Consider the following 23088-nt stretch of genomic DNA (forward strand, 5'->3'; position numbering starts at 1 on the left):
ATAAAAAGTCCTCTATGTGCCATCGTTGAGGAGTTGAACTCAACACCATCTCATGTTAGTATGAGAACTCCCAGTATTTATTTATTTTATTAAAGAAATAAGACTAATGATCAGAAAAAAGAGTTCCAGCCAATTGATGGTGTCTCTTGTTCTCTTAAAAATATCTGTGTTAATTCATTATCACTCTCCCAGGCAGTCTCAATGAGGAATCATTGCTGCATGTCTGTTGGCACTGTATATTAATATATAGTGATAATTAACTTATGGCCAATGTTTCCACTTCCACAGTATATGGCACTGAACATTTTGAGCTAAACTGAGTTTCTCAGCTAAACAGTCATCTCATTCCTCCTTTCAGATCTGTCATCTTTTGTATCTAGTCCGAATCATTCAAGGGACAAGTGCTGCATTTTGTGTTAGTTCCATTTGTACCTATTTAAAATATTTTGAAGCCGCTACTTGGACTTTTTGGTTTTTAAGTATCATTCTTTCCCAGGACATTTTGTATTACCTCAGCTCTTGGTAATTGATATGAGATAAGCCCCAGCTTGCCTCATTCCTCTGCTGTGACTTGTTAGTTATTTATATTTGCTTACTTGTTAATTTATTTAAAGGTTTTCTTTAGTTGCTTTTGATTGTTACCTTCTTTTTCCAGTTTTCTTGGTGCTTTTCTGTTTTGCCTTAAATGTTGCTCTTTTGCCAAGATAGTTGTGCATCCATCAGTGAAGTACTAAGCCATTTAGAGTCCTCACTCTGCAACTTGGCTACCTCCTGTTCCTCCTTCTGCTTTAAAATCAAGCAGATGGCAGTCAGTCCCATGAAGAGAGCTATAGGTACCTATCAGAACCTCTTACCCTCCCTGCAGCCCTTGTCCAGGATACATCCCTACTGTATCAGCCCCACAGACAAGACAGCAGCCTCCAAATTTTCCACTTGTTTTTAAATGAAGGACAAGAAGTGACTTGATGGCAGGATGTAAGCACCAGCAGAGGGAGAAAACACTGGTTACAAAATGGCTCTTTAACCTAGCAGAGAAAGGTGTAATAAGAACCAGTGGCTGAGAGAGAAAGCCAGATGAATTCAAATTCGAAATAAAACACATTTGACAATGAGACTGATCAGCCATTGGAATAAGCCACCAAGAGAAGCAGCGGAAGCGCCAACTCTTGCGTGAGGCTTCACTGCACATGCAGCCCAGGACAGGCAGAATATCCTCATTACAGAGAAGTGAGGACTCATTCATACTAGGCCATGCTATGAATTCATCAGCATTGCATTGGGGAAAATATGTCCGTCCTTCCTGGGCCCCTGCACAGAAGAGCTATTTACCTGCCAGGTCAAGAAAGCTAACAACTGGTGTCAAGCCATAGGTCCCACTCTGGGAGAGCTCCTAGCCTAGCTGTTGTTAATGCAACTCACATATCATGAGAAGTATAAAAGGAAAGATACAGGGCATGAAACATGGATTACGGCATTTCAGCAATGATACCTTGTGCTGAGAAGACACAAGTGAGGAGATCAGACAATGCACAAACATATGTGGAGAAACAGAGATGCTGACAGATGCAAGTTGCACTATTAGTGCAAAACCATCAGCCCAAAGTGGTGGGAATACAACAGGGTCCAGACCTGGGGTAAACAGAGCAGATTTCCCTAACTGCTGCACAAGGAAGGCTACCTTCCTGAAACTGTGAAAGAAGTTTGTTTCATCTCTCCAGCACCTGGACACACAGATGACAGAGGCCAGATCAGTCCACCAGCAGGTTGCTATTGCCATCCCCCAAACTGCTGAGAGTCATTGGCTAGTCAGTTGATGTGGATAAATTAATTGTGTGTGTTGTGGCATGGAAGACTGCCCAGTAATTCTGGCAGTAACTTACCCAGGCTAATAAAAAATAACTGGGTTTCAAGTAAATGGGGCTGTCTAAACTGTGCTGTGCCCACTGCCGTTGTGCAACCAGTAACTGATTCGCCTGGCGGTGAACATGAATACGGCAATCAAAAAGGACAGAAACCGCTCACTCATTATGCAAGACTCAGTTGACCCGAGAGGTTCATGACACCAACAGGGAATAAGCTGACAGGGTGCATGTGACCAGAGTAGACTTTGATCTTGTGTCTTCTAATTAGAACAAACTGCAACTTTATTCTTGCCCAATAATCAGGATATCAATGGGGGTAGCTTGCAGTGACAGCATGCCCTCCATATTTTCTCTGGCTAGCTGTTGTGCAAGATGTGTTTTTGTCAAAGCCAAAGGTGTCATGCTCATCCAAGGATAACCTGTGTCACTAAATCAGTTATTGGTTGGACCCAAAGGGCCCTCCCTTCCTAGTGTCTATTGTCCAGTGATTCAGACCTTTGACTAAATCCTAGATATTTCAGTCTTCCATCTCATAGAATCGGCTAAGTTCTTTAGTTTACTAAGTAAACTAAATTCTAAAGCAAAGAATGACATTCTTAATCCTGCTATGCGTTTCTTTCTCAATATGCTATTGTTGATTTTATTTTATGCATTTAGGGGCAGGTGTTCTAGTTACACCAGTACCACAATGACAATCATCAGGAGCAAGGAGGAGAAATGAACATGTGCTGAGAGAATGGGGTATGATTTTGTGAAGAACAACTTGGACTTGGGGGCTTTCATCCCCAAAGCAGATCTAATTGAGGCTTCTAGCCACCACATGCAAAGCCCTGCATAAATCTGCCCTACCATATTTGTGCTGTCTTGAAATGCTTTACATGTTGTCGCCTGGCTATGCCCTCTGCACTGCCCAGCCTTGCCAATGCTTTCAGCAGCTTTCCACACAAGCACCTCTGGGCTTTCTTCCACAACCTCCTTTGCCCAGGATGACTCCTACCAACCCAACAGCAAGGTCCCTATTCTGCCCACACCCATGTAGGCTCCTTTTACAAAACACTTCTCTTGAGCTGCCCACAGTGAATCAAGCTGACAGCCATAATCAGTTTGTGAGGTCCTGAGAGCAGAGATTGACTTCCCCTGGAGTTTGGAAAGCTTCCAGCATACTGGGACTGATATTTCAATTAAAGTAATACTAATATCAGTAACATTTTATGTAAGCCTAGGGACGGGATGCTGTGTTTCAAAGTGAAAGAGCAACTCCTCCAGATTCGGGAAGTTGGCTTCAAGCTTCTGGTGATCCCTTGAGGCAGAAGTTCAATTTCTCATCATTCCCTGGCCCAGCACAAAAAAAATAAAAATAAAAAAGGAGGAAGTCAGCAATTCTTGTTAAGTGGTTTGTGATCCCCGCAGTTAACTTAATTTAAATAGCAGCCTTAGCTCTGGAAACAGGATTCCACACGCACGCACAAACACACACACACACAAGCAGATTGTACCCGCTCACTTTTGGCCGAGGTTTAAAGATGTTGGGCATCTTTTTTGTGTTGCTCTTCTTTTGCAATGCAACTCTGAGCATAAAAATCTGCTCCTTCAATGTGAGGACTTTTGGAGAAGCAAAAAGAGCCATACCTGAAGTCGTAGATGTCATTGTAAAGGTACGTTCGCTGCTCCTGGATTCAGTAAACATTGAACTCTTTGAGGACTTTTATCTAATTCATCTTGAGGCTTATTTTATTTCTGCATGCTTGAATTGCAAGATAATAGATGCCCAAGCATTACAAAACATTTTGTACAGCTAGTAGTAAAATATATATCTGTAGACCAAAAATGTCTGGTTGGCAAGTTTTAGTTGCGAGCTCATCTAAATATAAAAATTCTAGTTTCCTTTGGAAATTTAGAATTATGAGGAAAGAGTCTGACTGTACAATGTGCAAGAAAAATAGTTTTGCTTTGGTTTTTTACTTAGAAAGCTTTCATTTAGTTTGATCATTAGCCTTATTTCTTTAATGGTAAATCCGAAGTGCCTGTCTCATTAAGAAAAATCATCATTGCATGATACTTCTGTTAGCTGGACAGTATAACCAGACATTAAACCTTCTTCATAAAGGATCAGTACAAGAGCACCGATTTATGAGTCAAGACCCTGATTTCTAACCTTTCTCAAAGGAAGTTGCATTACCACTTTTTCAAAGCATTTCTTGAAAGAGGCCATCTAACAATGTTTTTAGAAGGGTACAGAATAATCTGAAAGATGAATCCTGCAACTGTCAATTGGATTAAAATTATGGATCTGTTACTTCAAAGATTCTAACATCTAAAGATGTTACAGTGGCTGAATGTGTATTTGTAGTAGCATGAATGTACACATTTATTCTTATCAGCAACAATATAATTTAAAAGTATTTAATATATACATTAAAGCCTTCATGAACAGAATTGGGGAGACATTACTCACAATTTTTTGTAAGTGGATGCGTCTCATGTTACCTTATCAGGGTTAGCACCTCTGCAAGTAAAAGGTTCTTATTCGTAATGTTCTCTAATTGTGCACTGGACACATCTGATGAAGGGTAGCTTTATACCCACTGCACAACTTGCTCATTGAAGAAATCCACGTGGAACTGTTTTAGATGAGTACACATTTAGAGTATCAGGCCATTTATTAGTGTTCTTCTCTCTTCAAATAGTACCTGAGATGGAGACACTTTTCCTTGAAAACCAGTTTGAAGTCCGTGTTTCCACCTTGTCCTGTGCCCATTGCTTCCATTAAACCAGAAGTAATTTACACTGAACTTACTTCAGTTGTCGCTATTTTGAGTTCTCCTGAAATTGTATCATTTCCAGTTATCCTGGTATAGCATTATACCTCATTTAGGTTTCCTACTGAGGGCAACACATCCCTTTCCATATGTAAAATATCTACTGAAAATATGAAGAATAGATTGGTTTTTGATGGTCCTGCAACACACAGCAGCCCTAATGGTGCCTGAACTGGACAGCTAGGGATTTCCCTAGTGCATGGGAAACCCCACATAGTATGGTATCCAGACCATGCAGTCTTCATCCAGTTCTATAGCTGTAGAGGACATGCTGGGAGCATCTGTAGGTGGGAAGGCTATCACTCTGATCATCTTATGTAGGGGTTACAAGATGAAGGCAGGGTAGATATGCACCTTTATAAACTAACTATGCAGTGAAAGGACAGCATAGAGTATAAGGCAGACTGAGTGATGATCAGTGCATAGGAAAGCAGAAGGAAGAGGTACAGGGAGAAAGGGATAGGTACAAGCTGACATAAGTTATAACTGCCTTGCAGCTGCTCTACCTGATTGGCGGGGGGAGGGTGGTAGTCCTTATATTTAAGCCACTTTGAAAAAAGTAAAGAACCATTGAAACGAGCCTTTCCATATCTCTAGGCACACTGTTGCACTTGATAGTTCAGCAATGGCATGTGCTATATGGTCCGTAAGTCCAGCTTTGGGTCTAACATATTTACATTTAAAATATATAACGGCATAGTCACAAATGATTAGTCTCACACACATGATAATCACATGTGAGGGGAGAAAAATTTCTAGAAAAGTCCCTGGAAAATCTCTTCGTGTGCCTGACACAGCTGTCCACCCAAAAAATAGATACTATGTTTACATTAACTAGTGATTGCATCCAGAGTTTACTAGGCGCTTGTCCAAACCAAGACAAGTCAGTGCCTGTTCCAAACAACTTTTATTCCAAGGGTCTGCTCTTGCAGACACACATATGTTTGACTTTTTCCATGCCATCAGTCCCAACAGGCCAGTGATGTTTCTCAGGAGCTCAGTCCAGCTTTCTCTGAAGTCAGTGGAAAGACTCCGATTGACCGCAGCAGAAACTAGTGCTGATGCATTAAGGCTCCTATTTGTAACAACACTGCTGCTCCCAAAACCTAAGTATGTACTCTGGATTCCTTTAAGAGTCAATTGGATGTTTATCTTGCTGGGATCCTGTGACCCCAGCTGACTTCCTTCCTTCCTCAATGATCTTCCTAGGTCCCTTCCAGCCCTAATGTCTATGAAATCTATTAAATCTATGTGGCCACAAAGGCAGAATTCAGGAAGACTTATGCATCCCAGATCCCCATGACTTGGATAGAAATACCTAGTGCATCCCACAGGGATTCACACCAGCTAACAGGCTATGCAGGAAGAGGCCAGCCACCAGGAAATGTGGAAGAGGGATGTGTGTCCAGGACTCAGTCCTGTTCTGGGACCAGGTAGCACTTCTGTAGTTCCCTGCAGCCTTGACCTGTGTGCTCCTGACAGGCTGCAGGTATAACAAACACCCTCATAGGTGTTGAGAATAAGGGAAATGATGTGTTGTTTGCAAGCCACTGTGACCATGAGTGTGGCTGAGACTTAGCTGTGAGCCCTTATGTTTGTATGATCTCTTTTGTTGTTGAAAGTTACTCACTGAGAAGAAATGTCATGTATTTTGTTCATGCTAATGGCAGTTCTACATTTTTTTTAATTCTCTCATTTGTTTTTAAATTCCCTCAGTTTGAAATGACATGGGAGAGAGGGTTTTATACCCCCAAATAAGTCAGTTGCCTATATAGGAAAACATCAAAACAAAAGAGCTCAGACAGGCACTCAGGCAGCACGATTCTCTTCCAACACCAAGGCAGTAAAATACCTTATTTGTTCATACATTACAATGAATAATGGATCACTTTTAGAAACTGCAAAAAATGTTAGCCAAAATTATGTTTTTATCAGGCATCCTTGCTGGATATCTGACAGCAGCCTTCCATAGTTAGCTAAACCAAAGTTACCTGTAGAAGAAGCCAACCAATGACATCATAAGAGAGTCAGAGCACAGAAGCCAGCAAGAGACAGCAACATTTGCTGGAAGAAAACAAACCATATATTTATACAAGTCTACAGCAGGGGTGAGGGCAAAGGAACCAATGATAGTCTGGTAAGCATTGCAGTGAAAGAGTCAAGACGTGGATATAGTCATTCTCAAAATGCAGGTAGGGAAATTGGCCAACAAGGTCCTTTATGCACTCATGGATCCCATTATTAAATGCAAAAATGACTTTAGCTTACTGCACATGTGCCTCCATGGACCTCAGTTGGAATGGTGGATATTATGGGCATGTGCAGTAGTTAAGTGTCCCAGTACCTAGCTAGATACTTTCAAGTGTGGACATGAGAAGGAACAACTAAGTACAGATATGGCTGGAGCTTCATAAGCACAAACTAGGAACTAGAGTGCATAACCATGCTTTTGAATCCTAGCCCTAGCAAGCAAAGTTATTTGGTAAGGTGCTCCTGGGCCTAAAGGACAGCGGACAAGTTAAAACCACAAGATGGTGAAGACAGACAAAAATAGCATCGGCTGATGTGCAGAAGTACCAGCTAGGGAAAACAAACAGTTCTCTCACCAGCGGCAGAGTTTGTTCACATCCTCAAGGATTTTCTGAATGGTTCATAAAAGTTTTCAAATAAGAATGAGCTACATGGGGCAACCACCCAGCTTGGAAAGAAAGGACACTCCCTTCACCTTCAGTAGCTAGCACTACAGTCATGTTCTTTCTCCATCTACATCCCCATCCCAATCACCTGCAAGATAGTCTCACAAAGGGCATTTCCACCTTGTCATGACCAGTGGTTTTCAGTGCTTGCTTTGTTCTCTCTCTTCTTTTCTTTCTTGTCTCTTTTTAAATTTCCAGTCCTTCCATGCACCCTTAATGCAATCCTAACCCTTTGCCCTTTCCTATTGCAGGTTATTTCTCGTTGTGACATCATGCTAGTGATGGAAATAAAGGACACCCAAAACAAAACATGCCCTTTTTTAATGGAGAAGCTTAACAGGTAAGGTGAACTACTCAAGTACACTGAAACACATAAGCAAGACCATGAAGTCATGAGAAGTGGCGGGAAAACAGAGACAAATAGGAATTGCCATACTGGGTCAGAACCATGCTTCATATAGCGTAGTACCCTTGAAGGAAGTCGGTGCCAGCTGTTTCAGAGAAAGGTGTGAGAAGCCTACAGCAGGCAATAATCTGGCCCCAAAGAATTTCCACCTAAACTAATCCCTGGAAATCAGAGATTAAAGCCTTAACGAGGTTTTATCTCACTTTCTAAATTTAGCCAGTTAGCCTTAGCTATTATACCTCTGCATGTTCCCATTGTTTACATAAAAAATCCAATCCTTCTTCGACTTATTCTGTTTTTGGCCTCAGTTACATCCAGTGGCAATGAGTTCCACAATCTAATTATACATCCTGCAAAAAAAATATTTCTGTTTGTCAATTTTGAACTTTTCCACCTTAAATATCAAACTATGAGGCAGGCAGGCAAAGGTCTTTGAGTAGATGTGATATCTTTTATTAGACCAACTGGGTAATAAAAGAGATCACATCTACTCAAAGAACCTTGCCTGCCTATGTCCTTAGATCAACATGGCTACAGCCAAAAACCCAGAAACTATGAGACAGGCAGATAAAAGGCTTCCAACTTACTTTCTCTACCACCTGCATTATTTTATACATTTTTACTATGAGGTATCTTTTTTACTCCTTTCCAAGGCAAAGGGTACCAATCTTTTCAAACGCTCTTCACAAGAAAGTGTTCCATGCCCCTAATTGTCTTATTGAAGACATCTAACACAAATTCACATACCATCTTGGACATAAATGTCTGATTAAAGTGGGCTTTGAAAAAGTTAATTGATAAACTGACACAGAAAAAGGTAGTAATATTAATACAAAATGACTTTGCTAGATAGAGATAATATTGACATTAAAATGATGCACCCATTACTTACTGTTCTGGAAAATAATAATGTACAACTGAATAGAAATGTGATATGGAAAAAGAACAAATAGCCTGGTATGAGCTCAAGGTCAAAAAAGAGCAGAATGAAAGTTTTATAAGGAAAACAATGAGTGAATATACCACGCAATACAATATACAATTGTCAGTCTCTTATCTCTGTAACCCACCACAAAAAGTCACTTTTTCTGACCCTTGCACATGTTCACTCATGTAAATTTAAATGGAAACCTAATTGTTATATACAGAGACATCCACTTAAACATTCTCTTTTTAGTCTCTCAAATGGAACAGAAAAAGAATTCAAGTATGTGATTAGTGAACGATTAGGAAGAAAAACCTATAAGGAACAATATGCTTTCATCTATAGGTAAGTGAATCCTCTACTGTTTCCTTTTGCAAACTGTACCTACACCATGGGGATTACAAACTAGTGTAGAATATAGCTGTGCATTGCCTTAGCAATGTCAGTGCCGGGGACTCTGGTATGCCAACTCTCACATGCCTGCACTGGCTTCCCTTTCATGCCCGAATAGCAATCAGGCTTCTACTCGACACAGAAAGCCCTACCTAGATTGGATCCTGGCTGTTTAGAGACCAAGTAAACTCCTGGCCCCACTGAAGCCAATGGCAACTTTTTCACTGGTTTTAAACAGCGTTAGGATTTCATCTTCTGTTTCTCCACATGCACCAATTTGGTGATAATCATTCATCCAAACCAACAGCTTCAGACAAAAAAACCCCCCAAAACAGTAGATTCCCATTCTGCATTTATGGAATTAGTCCTTGCCTAGATTTGGGATTGACCTCAGTTTTTGTTGCAGCTATTATTTTTACCAAGCTTCAGTCTTTGGATGCAAAGCAAATGCTAACTACTTGATCTAGGAATCACAGCTGATGTTGAAGCATGCTCTTATTCAAACTACCTATCATACTGATATTTTGTAAGGTCCTCACAACTGTAATATAACGTAACTTCTACCACTACCAAGAAAATCACTGACTACAGAAACAAACCTGAGCAAGCTGTCAGTAAGAACAATATGTAATATTCTTTATATGGATCCTATTGTGTGGCAGACCAAAACTGGTATCAGTGAAGCAAACCTATCAGTATCCTGACCGTCAGCCTGGGGATGAAGATGCTTTTTCTAGAGAACCCTTTGTTGTCCGGTTCCAGTCTCCAAGAAGTGGTAAGACATCACCAAGAGCTGATTTCGATAAATAAAATGAGAAAACAGTGAGTAAGACTGAGTTTCACTATAAGCAGGATATCATGGGTGTGGGTAGCTTGCTGTAGAACTGCAAGGAGAATGTTCAGGGACATAGTAGCTTCACTGCAAACAGACCTCAACATTTAGAACTCATTTTAATCGTAGGATTGTCAAAAAGTTGCAAATTGGAAAGGAAGTTTCACCCCCTCTACTAGGCCATGTGCATGGCACAGGACAGATGAAAGTGTCAGAAATCTTATGTCACAAGACCTCTCTCATGGCAAACAGTTCACCTGCAAAACACGGTCCAGTAACATACCAGGCACTCATTTCTCACCAAGATCAACAGGTACTCGGGATTTCTCAGAATCGGCTCTAGTTCCCCTAATCAAAGACGGAGAAGTAAAAGGTCGCTCATTGTTGATTTCTTCATAAATACAATCTAGACTTGTGTCTCCAGGTTTGCACTGATGGTATGATACAAATGTGCTTTGACTGCTGCTGATACAGCAATACAAGCTAGTATAGTTACTGATTTTCTGTAGGGCTCATGGCTTCTCATGCGACCAGCACCACAAACCATGCTGACATCATATATCATATGAGAAAGGTGTTAGCAATGGGAGAATGCATGCAATAGTGCTGTTAATATTTAGTTAAATAAAAGATATAGGTCCTTGGAAGAAGCCATTTCACCTTCACATTGGATATTTTTCAGCTAAAAGAAAAGCAGACAGTGGGTTTTTTTCCTATGTGGCAAAACCTTCAAACTTGCAACATGTGGTACATTACTGATCACAGTCATGTCAAAAGGAACTCTAACAGGTGGACTCTTAAGGTTTGATTGCATGAAGTCAGGGGTAAGCAACCTATTAGGAGTGGTAGGCCAAATAACGCAGCTCAGTCAAAAGTCAGGCCATCGCTCATGTTGCAGGTGTCACTGCTTCTTCCATCCACCAATTTACTGCTGAAACATTTGTCCAACACTGTTGTCATTTTTTCCTGTCCCACTGCTGATGTCCTGAGTCAGATGCTGTTGTTTGGTGGGTCAGATCTAGTTTGCAGGCTGTAGGTGGCTGACCCCAGCATTATGTACTGAGCATTCTGGTCCTGACCCAGCAGAATACTTGACCAGTGGTCCTCAACCTTTTAGCCCCATGAGCCAGAGAAGTGGCCCAGAGCCTGGCCACGAGCTGGGTCAGGCCATCTATGAGCCCAGTCAAGCCCTGGAGTTCCAGCATCACCCCTTGCGTGCTGGGATTGGGTCCCAGGGGTTTGGTGCTATCCCTCACGTACCAGGATTGCAGACCAGAGGGCCATCACCACCCGCTTCCACACCAGGATCCCAGGGGGTAGTGCTGCCTCCTCCCAACCCCCCACAGCAAAATTGAGTTCTGGGACCCAGTGCCACCCCCACCCAGCCCTGGGATTGGGTGCCAGATCCAGTGTGCAGTGCCCAAGGCTTCCCATGGACTTCTAGCAAGGGGGCAGTGCCACTGTGGCTAGATGACATGGTGCTGCAGGCCAGATCCAGACATTGAGCACCCCTGTACTAGTGCAGGAGCTTAGCTCTGTGTATGCAAGTAGCTGCAATGGGATGAATTCATGCTTTAAAACTGTTGGACCAGGACTAAAACACTCAGCATGACATAGGATTAAGTCTTACTAAAACATTTGTTAGACTTACTGTTAACATGATCCCTAAACGTACACATTTATAAGATTTCACAATACAGAAAAACATTTGTTTCAAAGTTTTAAAGGTTAGATCTGCTTCCCCAAGAGACATAAGGTTCTATGTGCATGGTCGCAAGAAAAGCTGCTTAATGGGAGTATCATTAAGACTTATTTTAACTATACTCATAAAAAGTTGCTTGAATAAAGAGTTTTTGTTGGTTTTTTGTTTTTTGTTTTTTTTTTTTTTTTTTAACTAGAAACCCCCTTTTTCTAAAAGAAGAGCACATGCTTATTTTCCATTTCATCCAGTTTTTTCTGACCTGTTTGATTAAATGTCTTCTAACCTTTATGAAGTGATTTTTTTCATGTTATTTTGCTTTGCCTCGAAGCTGTCTCAGACTTTGTGATAATCCCTCAGCACACAACCCCTGAAACAGCTGTGCGAGAAATTGATGAACTCTACGATGTCTATTTAGATGTGAAACAGCAGTGGAAATCTAAGGTTAGTCACCTTGAAGTTCAAATGTACACTCCTAATTAGTTTATACTAAACATAGGCTTGAGGCAGAGAGAAGAGTGAAGCTCAAATTGCCCATTTCCAGCCTATCTGCGTATGGGAAATAAGATAAACTGTAGTGTGTATGTTTTTCAAAGGTGGATTGTGCCAGACTCCCCTTATTTCTCTCCACAAAGACAAACACCTCTCCATGAGTATGCACCAGAGAGGGAGAACAGCTATTTAATTACAATAACAAAAGGGGCATAAATTGGCTGTTAATAAACTTAGGCTGGTTTCTAGCTCTCACAAGAGTGAAGTTGTAGAGCAGTCTTGAAGTAGCAGTGCAGACACTCCACTGCTTTCAAGAGGGTGCTGGATAAGTTTATGAACAGGACTATCTAACATTGTTTCCTGGAGAGAGCAGGAGCCCATGATCTTCATCAACCTGCTGGATGCTAAAAATCATGGACTAAATATAGACATTGGATTTATGACACATTATAACCTGCCTGACATCTGACTGCCCAGGTACCTCTCCACTATTCATCCCCTTCTCTCCCCCCACCCAGCCTGTCTCTCACCCATTGACTGCTCAATCTCCATCTTCACTGACTGCCTATCCTGCATGCAGACCAGCCCGGCCTCTGGCTTCTTTACTCTTCATTCCATCCAGGAAGAGCACACACCAACTGCTGAAACTTCCTCAGCCTGACAAAGGGTTTTTGAACCCAAAAGCTTACTTAAAAATTGTTTTCCAACTATTTAAGTTGGTTTAATAAAAGATATCAGATTCACCCAAAGAACCTTGTCTGCCTATGTCCTTAGACCAACACGGCTACAACCTACACCCCTGTGTTTAGAGAGGAAATTTAAGTGGCATCATAGGAACTTTGATCATCTTGTGGACATGGTATGAGAACTGCATTCTTAAACTTTGTTTGGGGCAATTAAAAACTATACAGTTTGGCTCCAACAAGTAGTTTAAAGAACTTTTCCCAAGCTTGGTGTTCTGGTTTCATTTCAGTTCTTCCCTTACCACAGTGCTTACACGCAAAGAAACAACTTCCTCAAAGGAAAGCCCCAGCATAAAAAAATCAAATAATATTTTAAAACAATCCTTTCATATCTTCTACCATGAAATACAGAAGCTTAACTAGATTGCTGGATTTTTTTCTCTTTTTAAACTAAATGTCCACATTTGCATATGTACACATCCATCCTCCACCCACATGCTTCCCAAATAACATGAAAAAAACTATTATTTAAAGAACACTGTCAAGTAATCTGATATGACATGAGCCAAACCAAACCAAACCAACAAATGTTAACCTTGGCTCCTTAGAGTTACTGAATTGGAGCAGTGTCTGCCTTTTCAGGCTTTCCATAATAAGCCAGATCTGAACAAAAGTTCTGAGTTTTGGATCTAGTGTCTGAATGTCCCAGAGGCACCAGTTCTGGGGGATATTTGGGTCTAAAAATGTCAAGGTAAGTTTAGAACTGGATCCTGGTCAGATGAATGAGCTGAGATAAAAATCTGGCTTGGAGCCATCTCATGTCTGACCAGCCTTCAGACAGTTACGAACTTTGCTGAAGTTCTCTGTATTCTAATAGCCCAATCATGTTCCTTTTTAAATCAACGTAAAGGCTACTATTAGGCCAAAATACACCCCGTTCGGAATGCCATGGATATCACTGAAGTTACATCTTGAAAGATTATGACCTGATACATTCCCTGTGATAAGCATCAGGACCTTTGTATTAATCTTATTTCTGTACTCAGAAACCTCTGTTTTTATTGAGATTTTTAAATAGTATCTTTAAGGATTTATTAGTAGTGATGATTTCACTAACTTCTCTTACCATCCTGCTTTCCAGAACTTTATCTTCATGGGAGACTTCAATGCTGGCTGTGGCTATGTTGCAAAAAAACACTGGAAGGACATCAGGCTGAAAACTCAATCTGAATTTGTGTGGTTAATTGGCGACACCAATGACACAACAGTTAAAGGGAGCACAAGATGCCCATATGACAGGTAATAATAGTTCACTTGCGAAATGCTCCCTGCTCAAAAAAACCCTAAAGGGATTATACAGAATGCTGGCAATGCCTTTCAAATACTGTGTGTTATGGCTTCAAAGGTTATGCAGAGCTCAGTTGGAGTGGGCGATAAGAATCCTTTTAATCATAACTACAAAGAAACGTGCAGGTTTCGTTGGTGAGCAGTTTCCCAGAGAACCAGCATTAGAAACACCCGTACACTGAGATGAATAACAGGCAATTATATAGCAGTTTGCATCTTCAGAGAGCTTTAACAAACATTAACTAAGTGAAAGGCACCCCTGCAAAGACAACCTGATCAATAATGAGTGGTTTTCAGGATCTACAGTTACAATAAGCTCCTTATTTTGGTTACTGCTCTTATCTTTTCAAATGACAAATGCAAAAATCAGGTTTTGCTTTAAGGCTAAGATTCCTAGTGCTCCAGATGGCAAGCCATGCTCCTATGATAAACAGAATGGTTTATGGACAATAAACATCCTGCTCATTAGCAAGTACAGCCTTAAAAACCCTTAACTCTTTTGATTTCCTTTATCAAGGGGGACTTTAGGGGATTCAGATACCTGAGGTCCTGTGATATATGCATTGAAACTACTGCTTTGAATTGCTACATTATTATAGCTTGTTTAAATACAAAGCTTTCAATACTGGGCTCCAAGGTTTTGGCCCTCAGAGCATTTAGGTACCTAATGCTCAATGAAGCCATCAGAAATTTGCTGTCTAAACCTGTCTGAGGATCCAAGTCCAAAGAACTAATTAGGGACCATATGATTGCTTCCCTTTTAGGTGCTGGGCTTTTGCTGTGATTTAAATCCAAAATCACAGTAGCTGATGCGACCACAAATGACACTATGAGCAGAGTATTTCCAGCTAGATTGGGGAACTTGCAATTGCCCAGTTATTCTTTTGACAGTAGCCTCCATCCAGAGCTGAGTTGGAGCAATTCCACTGTGCCCTGAGAGCCAGACAATGGGTCTGGGTTTGCTGCATGTAGTAGCTGTCTACCTGGCATCACCCAGCTAATAGTAAATAGACTAACAACAGCTTGGGCGTAGAACATGAACAACACTCGCAGGCTCTGCCCATGGGTGTTTGAACCAAGCATCCCAGAGGCAACCAGCAACCTTCCTACAATTTATCTGTGCTCTTTTTTTCCCCCTCGCACAAATGTCCCATCCTAAATAAGCAACACCTCAGCATACTAAACAAGTCTTCCGATTCACAGAGCATTTTGTCATATGTTATATCCCACCTCCACCCCCTGGGGGCACAAAAAAGGAAAACTCATTTGGTTACATGATGTTCCTCCTCCAGCAGGGCACATAAGTAATTGGGGCAATGTCAGTTGAGAGGGGCTCTTGGCAGGATCATCCCACTTGGAGGATAATGTTCAAGATGCATAGATTTGCTGTACGTGGATGCACAGCTTTGAGGAGAGGGAGACAACTGACTTGGGAGCCCCTCTGTAAGCAGACTGTATCACATTTACTGCATAGTTTATTTTTTCTTCTGTCCCATTGAAGAGCAATGTGCGGGGACCCTGTCAAATGGGAGATTGAGGACTGAGTGTTTAGGTGCACAAAGCTCCCCCACTCCTCTACACATACACAGAGCAGTGAGAAACGGGTGCATTTTCTCACCTCAGACACCAAATGGGACAACAGTTTGGAGTAAGCTATTCTCCCTGCTGATTCCTTAATACCACTGTCTAGCCTCAGTGCTGGCACTCGTCTTGCAGAGGAGGCAATTTGCCCATCCTCCATATGTCAGCATCCACGGCATCTTCCCATCACTCTGGATTAGGTTCTGACAAATCCCTGAACCTTGTTTCCAAGAGAGCAGCAACAAGCAGAGAGAGCCAGTGAAGCTCTGTAAAGGCTCAAAATCCAATTTGGCTCTAAATAAAGCCCTGTGTTTGCAAGCAACCTGTGGCACTAGAACTCAGCACTCCTGTCTGTTTGCTCAGACAGCTCTAACTGGGTCATCCCTTTTGCCAATACAGTCAGAGCTACATTTCCTGGTTCATTCACAGCAGCAAGAATCCCACAGCCAACAGAACTGTGAAGGAAACTTTCTCTTGACCATGCAACCCTCATGACAGCTGCAGTGAATGGTGGAGCAATGACATGGCCATTATAGGACGAGCCTCGTTATAGAACAACCCAAACTCCCACTGACTTGGGCATTGTCCATACTGGGGATTTGCCCTGCTGGCCACCAGATATGGCCTAGCTCCACACTACTCACATGTTAAGACCCTCGTATAAGTCAGACAGAGATCTTTGCCTGTCTTCCAGTACCTGGCCACCAGTGGCTGGAGCAGGGGAAACACTATAGTGAAGGCCTTCAATATTTGTGGGTGTTCAATAAATAGATCATACCTTATGTGTTTATCAGTCAATCAAATGCAGCTTCTGTTAACAGACTGAGCTCTCCTGGGAGAAAGGGGACATTGATTTTACAGTCTAGTAAATGGCATAGATTTGAGCAGTCAGGAACCTGGCTAAGGCTTTAATTTGAGGAAGAGCAGCAGATTCTGCAAAGGACATGAGCCCCGGTCCTCCTATAGGAATGGGAAATCAGAGCCTTTGTATGTAAAGTTTGAGTTTGTTTTTCCTTTGCCTTCTGATCTGTGAGCCTTTATGGCGTACTTAGGACACATTTCTAGGCTTTCCTCCACAACCCGAGGGCAAAGAATGATACTTCAATGAAAGCTGCAGTTCCCCTATGATTGATCACTATGTCTCAGGTGCTGGAGCTTTTATAAGAACACTACAGCTGGTGAGGCTCACAGCAATATCATGAGGAATGGCAACCCTGCCCAGTGCTTAGTGTGGAGAGGAGATCCGCTTAGCTCTGTTTCCTGCATGAATGCGACATTACCAAGTAATACACATCTACGGATTCCCTGAAGATCTATGCAGGACACCGGGACTGAGAACGTGCAGCAGAGAAGTTGTTAATGGTGAGAGTGTTGTTGCCCTGGTTACATGTTGCTAAGTAGACACACAACATCAGAGTTAGCTTCAATCAGACAGATATCTAAGAAGGTGTGGTTGGGATGGACACATCTAAATGGTTCTCTGCTTTCTTTAGAATCGTGATCGCTGGAAAGCAGCTCATCAAGGCTGTTGTCCCAAGCTCTACACATATCTTTGATTTCCAGAATGCTTTTAATCTGACTGAAGAACAGGTATGTGATCCTTCCATGGTTTTGCATTAACAGACCACCTCTGCAGCACTGAATGATGAATTGGTCTGGTCAAAGACCATTTCTGGATGGTATGCATTGAATGCATTGATTCCTACTCCACACACACAATGCCAAAATGTTTTCATGTGCAGCTTGTTCACTGAGAGGACCATCAGCTTCAGCAGGTGTGTGACTGTTTTGTCTCTTAGAAGTAGTAAACACTGTAGAATGGGAGAGAGGAATTTTCAAAATGGTGAGGTTAAATGATCACACTCCCGCAAGACTTTCAGCCTGGAGTCACTCAGCATAAGTCCATTCGTAGCATCTGATGAAGTGGGCTGTCACACGTGAAAACTAACATATCTCTGAACAAGCAAGTCTCTAAGGTGCCACCCTGCCCTGCCTTCTGCCAGGGGTGGTTCCAGAGGTGGGGTGGCACAGTTTCAACTGCTTTGGCTGCACTGCACATGTGAACTCTCAGCATGAGATTTGGCCAGAGCTCCGCTTTTATGCAGCTCTGGAGTCCAGAGGGGAGGAGGAAGAAAGGGAAGGATGAACAATAGTAGTGTTCAATCCCTGAGCTCCAGAGGCATGGAAAAACAAGGGCTCCAGCCAGACTCTGCGCTGACAGGGCAGTGAATATGCACAGCACAGCTAACAGGGTGGGCAGCTGCACCCCCTTTGCCACATTCCTGGATCCGCTACTATCTTCTGCCCAACTTCAGACTAAACAAACTACTTCTCTCAGAGTGACAGAAACAATAGTATTCATATTGCTCTTGCTGTACAATGCTTTATTTATAAAATTGATCTCACCTTCTTCCTGAACACTCATAAGACTTATACATGGACTTCACCTACCATTGAAATGTTACCACCTCTAGAGCCAAGTCTGGAAAATGCAGTCATATCACATAACCAACTACATGGGACAAGAGTGGTATCCAACAATGCAGCTGTATTGTATACTACATACTATGACTATTTTTTTCTTTCAACTTCCCAGGCTCTAGCAGTGAGTGACCACTTTCCAATAGAGTTTGAGCTGAAAATGAGCAGAAGTTCCCCAAGATCTTTTGCGCCCATGAAAACAGCAGCTAGGAAGAATCACCACTTTTCATCATAAGTGCATTGGATCTTCTTAATATTAGAATCTTCTTAATATTTCTCATGAAAATCAACAAAAATCTAACATGCACAACAGAGCTAACTTTTTTTTTTTAATTCCGGTTAAATGTTTTCTTCCCAAATACAGTATTTACTGAACAACTCCTCTATAGTTTGTTTAAATGTGAAAGCTAGAAAGATGAATGAAATCTTTTGGTCTTTATAACAATTTTAAGCTAAGTAAAAATAAATGAACTAAAATCATCAGTTTTGGATTCCAGTCAAGCTGAATACAACCTTAGTGAGATGTTGTCAATTAAATGCTTGTATATGGCTCTACATGTAAATTTGTTGACTGAGAAGTCTATGCTTAAATATTCTAGATCTGTGTTTCTGAAACTGTGGTACATGCATCCCTGGAGGCAAATGTCTAGAGGTATGCAAAAGGAAAGGATGAGAAAGCCTAACAAAGAAAAGGGGACATATAAATGGGAAAAAAGAAGAAAAAAGAAAAATGAAGAACAGCTTTAAATGTCTCTTGGGTTGTTGAAGAGGCTATATTGTGGTTGTAGGGGCATAACAAGATTACTTTTTTATTACCCATTGTATGGTTTCATAGGGGTGCGCAGCAGAATGACAAACTGAAAGGGGGACATGATGCCAAACTGTTTGAGAACCTCTGTTCTGGAGTTTTGATTTCTGGAAGTCATTTAAGTAACAAGAAATTTAAGTGTCAAATCCTCCTTAGTGCTTGGAGGGCAGCATTTTCTTGTTCTGCACTTGCAGACAGCTGCTCAGCTGGTGTGAATTTTCATAGCTGTACTGACTTCAGTGGAGCAAGAACAATTTGCCCAATCTGAGGATCTGCCATGCAGCTCTGACTCAGCCATCACTCAACAAAATGAATCTGTCTCCAAATAAGTTGGGCTTACCAACAAACAACTTCAAGGTAAACAGATTATTCCAACTGTTCTCTGAGCCTAATCTGCATATAAAATTAACTTTTCCAAACAGGAGATTTTACCACATCTTCAACTCTCCTATGAAATGTGAACTTTCATTTCTACCGAGGAGAACTTTTACAATCTTATCTCTGATGCCTAATGCAAAAGCTTGCAATTAAAGAATTTTTTTTTTGCAAAAATCTAGTTGGCCTAATAAAAGATATCACCTCTATCATGAGTCCTGCTTGCTTCATTTTATTATCTTTTAGCTGAACATTTTTTTTAGATGAAGAACTTCTCTTTGTGAATGCTTTCCCATTTATTCCATGCATCCATTCCCATTTCTTGGATATATATATATAAAACTCTGATTAGTGATAGTGAAAGTTATTTATAAATTAAAGCTATCTTAGATATCTAAGCTTTTAAGCAAGATGCCTAGTCCCCTGAAAGATGGACTTGTTCTGGACAAGTTCCAGAGATCAGGCTAATTAGTGCTGACATTAGTAAAAACAACATGAATGATATTTTGGAGACCTGGGAAGGAGCAGGGTTAAAATCTGTCCATGACAGTACAGTGGTAGCTGTCACGTTTCTGCTGAATTAAGACTTATCAAAGGCTTTCCACATTTGTGGTGTTCTGCATTAGAGGCAGAAGTCATTTTCTCCCACAGAATTACAGAAATGGCATCTTAAAAAAGCTATTTCCCTTTTCTTCATGAAAGTAGCCGGGAAGTAACAATGCCCTGTTTGTTCTCACTCCACCATAAGCCAATCACTCTTCCTGTGGCTTACATTCATCTTTCCTTCCACAAACCTCAGGTGTGACTGCAGATCAGGAGAGGTCTCCTGTGGACTTTCCTAATAAAGCAACATTGCCATTTCCAATATAGCCTAGTAATAGCAAAAACTTTTATTGCTTCTAGCTTTTATAAAGTTTATTTGCATTTTGCCCCAAAACCCTTTGTAGTAGCAAATTCCATAACAGGTCATTTTAAAATTGCAATGGATAATTTTGTTTAATGCCACAAATATCCAAGCTTTGTATAAAAATGTTATGCCTAACACAATGAAGTAAAGAATATGAGAAGGAAGGAAAAGGCAAATAAGATGCTCGATTTAAAAGGATAAGATAGATGCGTCTGTGCGGAAGCTTATTCCACGAGGAAAATGGATTTGAAGATAGAAAATAACTTTATAATGGATCAAGTTAGTGGGAAAAGAGATGTTCTGCAGGAATTAATTTTAAAATGACAGATAAGGCAGAGGACCCACTGGGAGCACCTCAGTGAAGAACAGTGCATTTGTTCTACCCGTGCTATATCTGGAAGCAGATAGAGCATTCACGTTGGCTGTGCACCAGCAAACAGGTGTACCATAGATATCAGTACATGCCCAGCACAGAACTAGAGGCTGCATTCCTCATATGTCACTTTAAGCCTAAGGATTTTTGTGGTGATATCTTTCATTGGACTAACTGTATAGTTGTGAGGGACATAGATGCTTGTTCCTCCCAGCTGTGCAGTTGGTCTGATAAAAGATAAGTCACCCACAAAATTCCTTGACTATCATTTTTTTCTGGATCATCATAGCTATAACAACAGCCCACTCTACTATTTTATGACTAAATCAATCATGCAGACGTGCTCCTAATTTCATCATCTTGCCTGGTTATAGTGTACTAAAGACAAAGCCAAGCCAAAGACAAAGCAAATATCATATTTTATTTACAAAGCAACTACCATTTCCAGGCTTTGTACGTCTTAATATGCACTGCCTGTCTTTTCGGCAACTATCAGAAAGTAATGTACAAAGAAACGAGGATCGCTTTGAATACAAAAATGGGCAGATTTTTTAAGGTACTCACAAAAATGTCACTGTATTTTACTGAAATGTCTTGTGTGTTTAATCTTCAGCTGTAGTCCTCATCTAAAATCTGAAAAAATACAACTGAAGTAATTATTTTTGCCCCAGACACAATGTTACCTTAAGTCACTCTTTAGATGCAGTTATCCAGAGGATCAGACATCTAACAATTATACAGGAAAAAGTGTGCTTATCCACGTACCTCATGGTGGGATGGTGCAAAGCTCCTGTTAGATACAATATACGGCATGGAGGTGCAATAAGATTCATGTTCCCTGGAGCATGATCAGGAGATGACATTCAAGCCTAATAATCTCCTGTTAGTTTTCCATAAAGAGTAAAGAATGTAACGCACAAAAACTGATACAAGATCCCCCAGGGACTCTAGCCATACCTTCGTTCTGAGCACCTACCAATGTTTAATCGTTCATGGTGTACACACAACGGAGAGCTAAAAGATGTGAATAAATGTATACGGGACACCTGTGATTGAAGGGACTGTGCGCAAGTGTGGGAGTCAGGCAAACTGGATTCTATTCCCAGTTATGCCACAGTGTAGCAGTATGGCCTTCGGTACATCCCATCAGTGATGCCTTAGGGTTGTTGGGGCCCTCGGCAGGAGAGTCATTTGGGGCCCCTTAGAGGCTTAATTATAATGACCTACGTATCGTGAATCTTTTTAATATTCTTTGGGGGAATTTGATAAATAGTCAAGTGTTAAAATGCAAATAGAGCCACTTCCTTGCAAAAACTTCACCCCCCCCCCCCAAAAAAACATTTGTTGCAAAATTTCAGGGCCCTCTAAAGTGTGGGATCCTGGGCGGTTGCCCAGTTTACCCTCCCCTGAGGCCACTACTGGTCTCTTATACTCCTCTGTGTACAAAGTTCCCCCATGTGTAACAGGCTTACTCATCTTCGTGGAGCATTTTGTGATTTACAGCTGAGCAACTGCTATGTCAATACAAACAGTGTTTTGGTTTTTAGAGATTCTCTGCTAATTTCTAAACTTTGACTTCTATCACTGATGTATCTGCCTCTGTATTTGTTTCAATTTTCACACCAGTTATCTATAGCAAAAAGTTATTTAAAACAATTCGGAGTCTGCATAATCTCAAAAGCTATCACTTTAGTCTTCTACCTCCCTTCCTGCCATCCCACAGCTATCACTCTACCCTCTTCCCCCATGACACACAAACTGGAGGTGCAAGAGCAGCACCAGAAAGAAACCTCATAAACAAAAGCCTAATCTAAATCCCACTGACATCAACAGGAATCAAGAGGAATATGAATAAGCTTCAGGCTCAGGTTTTCCACCACCACATGCACACTCAAAAGTAGAGTGTGTGTGATCACAATGGCTCTGTTGTTATACTGAATGCCAGAGCCAAAGACAATGGCAAAAAAATTAAAAGCAGAAAGTCACCAACAGTGTTTTCAACAAGGAACTCCATCACATTTCAGTTTTGCAGGCATGTGAGATAAAGCAAACACTTATGCATTTTGCTGACTAAGGATGTGATTGCTCACATGGCTATATTTAAATACACACATAAGTGCTTTGTTGAATCAAGGCAGACTAGTTTTTTCTTTTCTTTTCTTTTTTTTTTTTTGAGTAGATGCAATATCTTTTATTAGACCAACCAAGTAGCCGTAAAAAAGTTCTTAAAAAGCTTTCGGGCACAAACACCCTTCTTCAGACATAGGGGGTCTCTGCTGTACTGAGACTCCAAGGAATGAGAGAAGCTGAAAGTGTGGCAGGATGTCAGTGAGAATGTAAATAGGTAGAAACATTGGTGATGCATAGGGAGTGCTTGCGGGTGCATGTGCACCCACCCGAGATTGGCCG

At 41.2% G+C, this 23088-nt stretch overlaps 1 protein-coding gene and 1 long non-coding RNA gene across 2 annotated transcripts in view; one reads left to right on the plus strand and one right to left on the minus strand.

Annotated features, from left to right (window-relative positions):
- Positions 1-4428, minus strand: part of LOC109311299 — an 18562-nt gene extending 14134 nt beyond the window's left edge. Inside the window, exon 1 of the long non-coding RNA XR_002101465.1 lies at positions 4318-4428. This is a non-coding gene — a long non-coding RNA (uncharacterized LOC109311299). The remainder of the gene's footprint in view (positions 1-4317) is intronic.
- On the plus strand, positions 3212-18594 carry DNASE1L3 (deoxyribonuclease 1 like 3). The gene is made up of 8 exons (XM_019536870.1): positions 3212-3517; positions 7629-7717; positions 8961-9053; positions 9764-9876; positions 11964-12076; positions 13949-14106; positions 17229-17325; positions 18332-18594. The coding sequence occupies exons 1-8, from the start codon at positions 3386-3388 to the stop codon at positions 18449-18451; spliced, it is 915 nt and encodes a 304-aa protein (XP_019392415.1). The 5' UTR covers positions 3212-3385; the 3' UTR covers positions 18452-18594.
- The last annotated feature ends 4494 nt before the right edge of the window (positions 18595-23088 follow it).

This window comes from Crocodylus porosus, unplaced genomic scaffold, assembly GCF_001723895.1.
Source record: "Crocodylus porosus isolate Cpor-Errol unplaced genomic scaffold, CroPor_comp1, whole genome shotgun sequence".
In the NCBI taxonomy this organism is placed as follows: domain Eukaryota; kingdom Metazoa; phylum Chordata; order Crocodylia; family Crocodylidae; genus Crocodylus; species Crocodylus porosus.

What these genes read in the sequence shown, in the direction of transcription:
- DNASE1L3 (XM_019536870.1), top strand. Translation starts at nt 3,386, where the DNA reads ATGTTGGGCATCTTTTTTGTGTTGCTCTTCTTTTGCAATGCAACTCTG. An exon ending in CAATATGCTTTCATCTATAG is followed by an intron (nt 9,054 to 9,763) that starts GTAAGTGAATCC and finishes ATTGTGTGGCAG; the next exon opens with ACCAAAACTGGTATCAGTGA. An exon ending in TTAATCTGACTGAAGAACAG is followed by an intron (nt 17,326 to 18,331) that starts GTATGTGATCCT and finishes TCAACTTCCCAG; the next exon opens with GCTCTAGCAGTGAGTGACCA.